This window comes from Micropterus dolomieu, linkage group LG06 (assembly GCF_021292245.1).
Source record: "Micropterus dolomieu isolate WLL.071019.BEF.003 ecotype Adirondacks linkage group LG06, ASM2129224v1, whole genome shotgun sequence".
Classification (NCBI taxonomy): Eukaryota; Metazoa; Chordata; class Actinopteri; order Centrarchiformes; family Centrarchidae; genus Micropterus; species Micropterus dolomieu.
In genome coordinates, this window is record NC_060155.1 from 19393152 (window position 1) to 19403442 (window position 10291).

The following is a 10291-nucleotide window of genomic DNA, read 5'->3' on the forward strand; positions in this document are numbered from 1 at the left end:
ATGGGAAGGGAAGAAAGATTCTTTGGTGATAGGATTTTTCTAGACATGCACTCATAGCTACTGTACTATATGTATGGAGCAAAAGTGCTGTACTTGTAGACAGAAATGAATTTAAGTTTTAGATGTGCATATCTTTGGCAAAAGGTATCAAAGGTCGTTTAAAGCTGCACCTATCAATATGTTTGTATTAACAATAGGTCAAATGACTTTTTTATGATGTGAAACGGGTCACGATGAACCCACAGATTTATCACCCTACTCTGCAGTTACCCTCAGCTTTATGGGTTGTTTAAAGTTTTGAAAGTTTTAAAGGTTCAGTCTCTCATCAACCCCATTTTTCAGGCACCTGTTATCAAAGGCTGTGCCAAACTGACTTTAAATTACCTGCCCAGCACCAAACAGCAGCGAGACAAAGCTACAACTAACTGGTGAACAAAGACTAAAAGGAAAGTGAATATTGAACTTCACGTTTGTTGGGTGGACACCAACCACCATGTCTGCTTAATGTGTAGATAAACAATTATTTGCCGTATCAAATGTGATCATATGTCCACGTTGATTTTATAACTACAGCTTCAGTTCTGTTGTCCCCAAGAGGGCATTACTGCTTTAGTCTTCTGTTCTTTGCTAAGACCCTTCATCTGCAGAAATTTCCATGGCCATTTTTCATCTTTTTTCTAGAATTACAGTCAGTACTCCGTTTTGGACATATTTGGATCGCTGTAATAAATCCTGAGGATGAAACACTTAAACTTGTGCCAAGCCCAGTAGGTATTTTTAACCACTTTTATATTGCCTTGTTCTAATACCCAGGCAGTACAGATGCTCTCTTCCCCAAGTTCAACACATCTGAGGATAATCTCGGGCCCAAACTAATCCTCGCCCTAAAGCGCATCATCATTCCAGTCATGCGGATGACAGAGGCAGAGGTGAGGGCTGCCTCGTTCCCAGTTTGACGTGGAGAGGCCAGAACAAAGACATTGTTCCTGCGGCGGAACTCCCACAGGTCCTGGAGCGGGGTTGATCAAGTTCATCAAGAGGTGGTTCTGGTCGGTCTTCGATGCGAGACAGCATCCATTTGCATACTACAACATGTTCCAAGTGGCACATCGAGATAGCATCTCAATAGTCTACTCTGTCCACTGGGTCACTGTGGAAACAAATGTGTAAAAAAGTCTACCTCCCTCTACTAGTACTACTGTCAGCTTATAGAGAGTGGGACATTTCATGGCTTTGGTCAAAATTAACATTGAGACTCCCATGAGACAACTTCTCTGATGACTGACCTTTCTTTTTTCAGCAATCTCACATTTGCAGGAAGGCCCTGATCACATTCACACTGTTACACATTCACACCTGGAGGCTGCCAGTACAACCACAGCCTAGTCTGCTGGCCAATGAGCAACTCTACTGGAGCAGCTGGGGTTATGGGCCTTGCTCAAATGGACCTCATTGGTGGTAAATGTTTTACTTTCCACACTTTTTTATCCTATTTTATTCTGCTGGTCCACCAGCAACTTCCCGGTCACAAGCTCGCTAACCTTTGGGCCACCACAGCCAACTCCCAATTTCATCTTTTCATTTGGGGAGGCCTTCTGCGCCCTCTTGGATCCATATCCTGGTTTCTCTGGGCATTTGTATCCAAAATCAAACAACCAGACATAGAAAGCAAACTGGCACTTGAAGACATGCTGACCCACTGCCTCCAAATCCATCCATCTGAGTTCCCAAACAGTATGAGCAGACTATGCTTACAACACTTGCCTTCCCCTAGAGATGTCATAATTTCAGGTGGTGTTCAAGCCACAGGTATTTCCAGAGGAGGAACTGCTTATAAGAAGATTGAGTCCTGCACCGGATCCTCAGAAAATTACACTTTTCACTGTTTGCTTCATGCCAGACTCATCATTTGTGTAACTGTGTCAATATTCTTGTGGGCAAGAAGGAATTATGGGCCAGAGGATAATTCTTTGTTGCCTGTGGTGGAAATTCTTGATGGGAATCTCATCAGGGAGTTCATGCACCTACTTCCCCAGAAACGTTACAAGCTGTTCAAAGGTGGTAACACATTGCTGATTCTGCCGGGTCCACACAGGCACACTCTGTCTCAACCCTCTCTTAATCATTCCAGCCATATAAGAACGTGTCTGACTGCAGGATTGTAGACACTGCCTATATATTAACACTAATATTGGGTACTTCAACTTTCAGACCACTGAGCCTTAACACAAGTGTCCACTGAGGACAACACTCCTGATCTCTGTCATCACGTGACTATTTTAGAGATAGTTATTGCAAGTTTAATATCAACTTTGATAGACAGATAATGAGTGTGTGGTATTGTCATTTTAAACACCCTGTAGCTTGAAATGCTACTCCATAAACAATTTCTCTGGCGCTGCATTAAAACTGCACTGCCAACTTGTAAACAGACAATCACATGGCCCTCTTTACACAGAAGGAACACAATGAAAGGCTTTTTAGTCCATCAACATCACAGTAGTCATGTCTATGCCATTGTTGCTTATACCTGCCGGTATATAAAAACAAATGGAATAAATATAGCCTAACCATCACAACATATGACATTTTTTTCCAGTGCCTCATCTGCAGAGGTTTGGCACATTCAATGTGATGAATATGCATGCCAGTGTGTTTGCTTTGACATTACATGCTGTGTCTACATACATACTGTACTCTCTTGAAGAGAATGGCAGTGGACTGGTTTCAGAAACACAGTTTACTGCATCTAAATAAGAGAGTGCAAAGGCAAAATCATTGTTGTAAAATGTGAATTGTGTAGACAAATATAAATTGGTTATCCCCGATGTCCATAAAACTTTAGTTTAAAATTATTGAGTTTAATCGGTTTGATCGGTGACAGGCAAATGCAACATTTATTTGTGTATATTTGTCTTGTTACTAAAATAAGGTAAACTCGTTTTCATCTGTGTCTTTGTCATATCAAGTACAGCCATATCTGATCACCTCTGACATGCACTACAGCTACCTATGTAATCAAACCTGTCTGTCTGCAGCAGCCATCTTTTCTCTGGTGCTTGCAGTAATTTCCCTTTTCTTGTTTTGGCCGAATGTCAAAATTCCTCTGATTTTATTGGAGGGTTATTTAGATCACCTGTTCCAGAGCAGGGTGTGGGTACCACTGCCTAAGTAGTAACTGAGAGCAGCTCCGTGCATTCTTAGGGCTTTAGGTGGGGAATTGTCATTCTGATCCTTCCTCGACTTACTGAAGACCTCAGTTTAGCAGGTATTATCAGCTAAAAATTCGGGTATGTTTGAGGGTGATTTTGAGCAGTCTGGACCCTAGTTTGAATGAATATTTAAAAAATCACCTTTCAATTAGGTTAACCGCAGTGGGACAAATCTTGTGCTATCTGTACAAGAGTTTTTGCTTGTCTAGCGATAGCCTAGCGCCTGCAGGCTTTACTTTGTTTATTTTCACTTAAACCTCCTTTATACACATTTCCTTTAGTCTATTTCATTTGGGGAAACTTTAAAGGAGGGTAAATAAACAATATTTCAGTTTCCTTATTAATAGTTTCCTTATACAAAGAGGCTTTTGTTTATTATAGAGGAGGAATTTAATTATAATTGAAAAGGAAATTTGTTCATTATTATTAACGAGGCATTTTTACATTGTGAAGGCAGATTTATTTCTCCTGGTTTTCCTCCTAGCATTTTTTTTTGTATTTTTGTGCGGTTGGGAACTGGTCTGCATTCCTTCGACATGTGAAAAAGGAGAACAAAAGTGTATTACACACACACATACATTTAGCATGTACACGCATAGAGACAGAAATGCGACAGATGTGTTTGCAGCTTGAATGTTGTTGTGGAAACAATCACAAGAGCCTTGTTTGTCTGATCTTTTATAGTGATAATTATTCCCCAGTATCACAGACGGAATAACAACGCCTTAAGCCTTTGTTGGATCATATGCTCAAGAAGCAAGTCAGCCTTTTCTACCTAAATTAAGCAGTTAGGCAACAAATAAATCAGTATGCTCTGCTAATTACACAATATTTACAGGAAACGTTGCAAACGAGCTGGAAGATGGTGTTGCCAAGTTATCCTGAATGTGTGTTGACCGCCACATGCTGGAGATACACACGATGGATATTAACTGACCACATATTATTGTGAGCTTGCTGAAAGGAGTTGGAGGGACTCACAAGGCTCTGGAGATGCAGCTGGTCAGGGTCCCCAGGCTCCTGGAGTGCTTGATTCTGCGAGCTGAGGGGCCGAACTGGGGCCCATCCTCTGGCAGCCTGGGCAGCTGCAGGGTGCCTGCCAGCATATCTAACGTCGGGGTCCTGGAGAAGCTTTATGCAGGTGGCCTGCTTTGAAGAGTCCCACTGTCAAACAAAGACCAGAATGTGACAGAACTGAGATGAGCAATGAGAGGAAACTGCAGTCATTTCATGCAGCCAGTTGGATTACATTTGTAGATCAGATGCTTCTGGTTGTCAAACTAGTGAATAAAGACTGTGATGGCATGACGATATGTGAAATCTAGATGAGCCATAGACAGTAAATTACAGAACATGTTCATGTTCATGGAAAAGTTGAGTGAGCAATTGTTTTCATTGATTCAGCTATTCAGATTTACACATCAGAGGTTTGGCTTGTACCCATCAAATTCAACATTTGAAGGACTGGAAACACAGGTAATCACACCCAACAGAGCTTTCTTTATTGAGAGTGGAAAGTGAATATTCACATTCACTTTCATAATTATACAATTAAACAACTGAGAAATCAATAGCTTAGACAAGGTAAAGCTTGACCTTTGCTGAACTTGAGAGATAGTATGAAATAAAACAGACCATTCGCTGAGATCTAAAGGTAAGTTGCAGACAGGGCTGTTTTTGTGCTGTTGCCGAAAATATGACAAGCCTTGCAGAAAAGCCCACTCGGGTGTTATTTTTGGAAGGTTTATCTGATTTCAGGTCCTGAGACACACACAGTATCACCTTGGACACAATAGATGGTTCTCAGAGTGAGATAGTGTTTGGGATTTAGCTCTTAGGGCATCTTTCTTTCAGCGTCAGTGTTGAGTGGAGACAGATAGGAGCCCTTGTTTTCTGCTGCATCCCGTGACTTTAACTCTTTATCTGCTAGGAAGTTCTACCTTTCCATGAGCAATTGTCAACACACTCTTTTGTTGGTTTGATTATTGACCATATCTGACCAAGCTGAGCAAGACACATACAATGCCTGGTAGATTATGTATGTCAGTTTAAAATGGCCTTTGAATGGGCTCCCAAACCTTATAACACTTTCAACAAATAAGGTGCTTTTTACCAGCAGTATTCCCTTTACACAATAGCAATAAAATATTTCTAGTAAATCTTAACTTAAACATTAGTGTAATCAAGTCAAATATAAAACCCAAAGCTATTTAACACTGCCAGGGCATTACCTTTTATCTAGCTTTTTAAAACAAGTTAGAGTCCAGAACCATGATCATAACAGGCACCTTCTGAGCAACAGGTTAACATATATAAATCTGTTTTCTTGTTTATTTTTTTCTGAACAGGTATCAGCAGAAACCTTTTTCTTTTATCAGGGAGCAGCATAAACAGTCTGTTCAGTAGCAAGTGTCCTGTTAGAGTGAGGTGAAGTGGTCGCCTCATGCACACGCCTGCCCACTGCCAAAGTCTAATTGTCTTTAACTTTTTGTACGCTACACGCAGCACACATCATTGGAAGAGAGACGGATCCTCGCTGTTCGTGAGTTTTACTAATCAGCATGCAGTGTGTAGCTATCCACTTCGCTATGACATTTGATCGCTTGTCTTGCTTTTGTTTATCTACTTCTCCCACACGCTTCATCCAGCGTAGTCTCCCGAAGCCTCCCTCCACTGCTTGTTTGGGTGGGTGATTTGCAGACTGATCAACATCCCACCCCTCCTGTGACCCATGGTTTGACTGTATGTGTATTCAGAGCCAGAGCAACGGACTTTCAAAATAATAATAAAAACTGCATTATCATGTGATAAAATAATTGTCGGCATTAATTAGCCTAATTAATACGTTAACACGATAATAAAGCATTAACTTGCCCAGCCCTAATAATAATAATACATGTTATGGTTATTATGTAATCCACAAGTAGGCTACATTAGGTAAATCACACGACCAATGTGTCATCAATTTTTTTGGTACTATAGGCTAGTTAATGTTTTGTTTTTATTTGAGTTCTGAAAAAGCATGTAATTTAACTTACTAACATTTTCCTTTTCAGTATTTATTAAATGTTCATTAATACCCTTACCTTGGTGAAGTTGAAAATTTTTGACGAGTTATTTCTCCTCATACTTTCAGCTACCGCACCATGGGAACTAGACAATCGGGAAGGAAATGCCAAAGAGGAGGATACAGATACCACATTTAAGATCAGATGTGAAGTAGTCTGTGACACAAAAACTTCCTTGGACTCAGTAAAGAACTATTTTCCCCGCCTCTTCATAAACCCTCAGCTGTCATTCCTTCAGTTATTAACTGCTGTCTTTCTTAGCACTTTTGAGTAAGCATCTTAACCCTCTACTGGGGCCCTTTTTACACTGTAACCTAACTAAACAAAAGCCATGAATATTTAGAAAAAGTCAAGAATTTGCCCGAGGAACAGATATGACAAAGGAAATTGAGCCTGCAGAGGTTAGCTGTTAGGGAGATTGAGGTGGTGGAGCTGCCTGCATGACATGCAATTCTTCATGTGTGTCTATCAGTGGACCTCATGCATACAGACCTTCTGGTTAGGCAAGACTCTGGCTTTCATGAAGCTGCTGCCTAGAGTCTGTCCATGTAACTTTTATCTACAATGTAACTGCATCTTTGGATAGACTACTATTTGCACCAGGATTTGAGTCCATGTTAAACATTCAGTATGATCCTCAGGACATGTTGTGAACTTTTGTTCATTTGTTGCTGCACATCCACATGAACACAGGTTTAAAAACCAAATACAAAACATAAAATATAACTTAAGCTGCGACTCATGGAAACTTTCAAACTCATGGTGTCTTTAGTTATAATCTCTGGTTTGCTTTTTAACATTAACAAACTGTTAACATGTTTTTAATAACATTATTGAACATTAAATCTACTGTGTTAATAGGGAAGACTACACTGGTTTCAGAGGTAAGGAATCTGCTAAATAAATCGAACATTTTATGGCAGTAATATAATGGGATTAACAGTTCTTTCTCTAACCTCCAAGTACTTGCTGTTTGTTCCTCGCTTTTATTACCTCTGGTAACAGGGGACTGAAGATGAGGTTTTGAGATACGGTGCCATCTAAAGGACAATGAGAACACTGTCTTTGGCCAGACTTTGCAAAGGACACTGCAAAAACCAGAGGGCTATCATTGAGTCACACTGCTACAAAAAAAACATCATAACATTTCACTACTGACACTTTTGTTTTTGGAAAGTAAATTGTATTTATATTCTGCGCATTATAAAGTGAGGCAATCAATTTTTCCCTTTATAGAAACAGATAATAAAATCACATATTAAAAAAAAAATATTGGACGGCATTCCTCAGTGTTCCTTATTTAGTGGCCACACCTCGAACCGAGCAAGAACATGCAGCGCTGCTCCTTCAATCATTGTGGCAGTAGCTTTTATAGTGTCTCTGGCCCCCTCCACAGGCCTCAGGCTTGGGGCCCTAGAAAAAAATTAAGAGCTTGTTAGGAGTTCAAAAGTCAAGATCCAAGCAAACAACAAATTAGAAACCACTTGTGCTTTTATAGAAAAACACACACACACACACACATGCTGTACAGTTGTATTAAAAGAAAAGGCAGAACACAGAGTCAATGAATGACTCAGACACTAACTGTACCTTGTACATACTGCAGACCAGACTGAAGAGAGAAGACATGGCCTTGTTCTGCAGGTCATCTGTGTGCTCCTGGAAAGTAAATAAAAACAGAGTATCGCAAAGGCTATGGCAACAAGTAGCATTTAGGCAGAAGATGTGGGCACACTGTTTACTTTTTGTTTTTTTAAGTAAGTGTGTCACCTACACAACATAAATGTGAGTTTGTTTAGTAGTATGTGTCAGCTTTTAGAGATATATGACAATCACTAACTTTATTTAGTTATTTAAAAATAGCATTCATTGGCTGTCAGACACGATGTAAAAAGAGGCCAAAGTGTTGGTAACTGACTCATATTAAAGAAGGGACATTAAGCATTACAAAGATGGTATTAACACAAGACTGTCACAAAGATGACTCATTGGCTGTATGCAGCACAAATGTTTAATTTAAAAGAAAACCGAAAGTTCTCATGATCTGATGAGACATTTGTGACCCTACTAGGATAGAGCCAAAGTCTGACCAGATAGATCTTGATATGCCATTTTATCAGTCAGTCAGAGTTTTCTAAATGGTTATGTAATGGTCAAGAAATCTGAGGCCGCTTATCAGGGGCACCCCTTGGTGCCAAGACTGTTGCTTGTGATTTTCCCCCAGTCCAACATGATAATTACCTTCATGTAGGATTCTAAGCAAATGTGAGGATATTTTCATGAATATCACAGAGAGATAAAATACAAATCATTTAACGTTTTACATATGACGGTATTGATACATTTAGGTACTTTAAAATTGCTTTTTATTTTCTGTTCAAGCCCTTACTTCACAAACCCAAGTTAAAAATAAAGTTCCCCACACAGTAATCAGCTCTTCTCTGCTGCCTGATGCTTGCTCGCATGCTTTCTTCCCTCTGTTTATTATGAGTTGCTTGAGAGCGAACTCCAGTTTAAAGTGATCATGCTACTGTTCTCAGGTTGCTTGGCAGAGAGACAGTAGTGTCTGTTGTGCTGTGCGCTTTGGATTTGCATCAAGATGTAGCTCCACAAACATCAGTCACAGCTCTCTTTCACTTACAAATAGACGTTTTTGGGGCAGAATCAAATGTTAAAATGATCACATAATCACAGTAAATGTAGCATCACTTATTAAAAAAGCAAGCATCAACAACAGTGGCAGAATAGGGGCATCTCTATTTTTTATTCAGGGCTATAGGTTGTGCCGCTTAATGCACAGGAGCCTTACCCCATTAATGGTCACCCAGGGCACATATTGGTGTGAAGGTTTCAGGGCGTTGGTTTTCAAGGCATTCTGATGCATCAGCTGGTTTCCCAGGTCGCCATTTACACAGCTCATGATGCTGCCCCAGGTCAAGTCAGGTTCGCCGTAGAGTTCCACACACTATAACAGCAATGGATGGAACAAACACACTTCAACATCGGAAGTAGATAGCAAATAATAAGTTGGGGAAGTGGCAGTGACCCAACAGACAGCAGCCCTATAACTGGGTAAATGCACGCACACACCCACAACCACACAGAGTTCCTTACGGTCTTGGCTTCCTTGATGACATCACCGGAGGATTCCATACAGAAGATGATCGGGAAAGCCATCTTGGTCATGTTCAGTAAACAGGTCTGAGAGGAACAGGGAAATCAATTAATCAAAGTAAACTGTCCACATTGTGACACTACTACAAGACAATACTAATCTCATGTGTAACTACTATAACTATAAAAACAAAATAAATCAAAGCAATTTGAAGACTGACCTTTTCTGACAATTATGGCACTTTAACAACCCGATTTACAAGAATCCATGCTACATGATGATGAGTAAGTTAATAGTATTATTTAGCGGTTCTCTCTCTCTCTCTCTTTGTGTGTTTCTAACTTTACCTCAATCATGTTGCCCAGGCACTCCTGCTCTCCATGCTGGCACTCGTAAGTATATTTCTGTCCGGCAGATTTCTCCTGGGTTGGGGTAAATTCAACAAATTCATGAGCTAAAAAAAATATAATTAAATAAAATACATAACTAAAAGTAATTTTACAACCAAGATATGACATATGTCACGTGACTATCCCTTTCTTGACAGTAAAGTTAAAAAGAGAAATAAACTCTTGACGACAGAGGCTTTTTTTTGTATCAATATTCCTTCTCCTGCCTCTTTTTTTTTTTTTTAGTAAAAATAATCACATCTCTTGAAGACAACACCATTACCCACTCTGTAATGTACACTCACCTAAAGGATTATTAGGAACACCTGTTCAATTTCTCATTAATGCAATTATCCAATCAACCAATCACATGGCAGTTGCTTCAATGCATTTAGGGATGTGGTCCCGGTCAAGACAATCTCCTGAACTCCAAACTGAATGTCAGAATGGGAAAGAAAGGTGATTTAAGCAATTTTGAGCGTGGCATGGTTGTTGGTGCCAGACGGG

The 10291-nt window shown here is 39.9% G+C and overlaps 1 protein-coding gene across 1 annotated transcript in view; it reads right to left on the reverse strand.

The window, feature by feature from the left end:
- Positions 1–7441: 7441 nt before the first annotated feature.
- The window catches only part of ifi30 (IFI30 lysosomal thiol reductase), a 5633-nt gene continuing 2783 nt past the window's right edge, over positions 7442–10291 (reverse strand). Inside the window, exons 3-7 of the mRNA XM_046051470.1 lie at positions 9743–9817; positions 9395–9481; positions 9090–9245; positions 7871–7939; positions 7442–7693 (exon numbers count right to left, since the gene is read on the reverse strand). Of these exons, the coding sequence (XP_045907426.1) occupies positions 7628–7693; positions 7871–7939; positions 9090–9245; positions 9395–9481; positions 9743–9817 (453 nt within the window). The 3' untranslated portion in view covers positions 7442–7627. The remainder of the gene's footprint in view (positions 7694–7870; positions 7940–9089; positions 9246–9394; positions 9482–9742; positions 9818–10291) is intronic.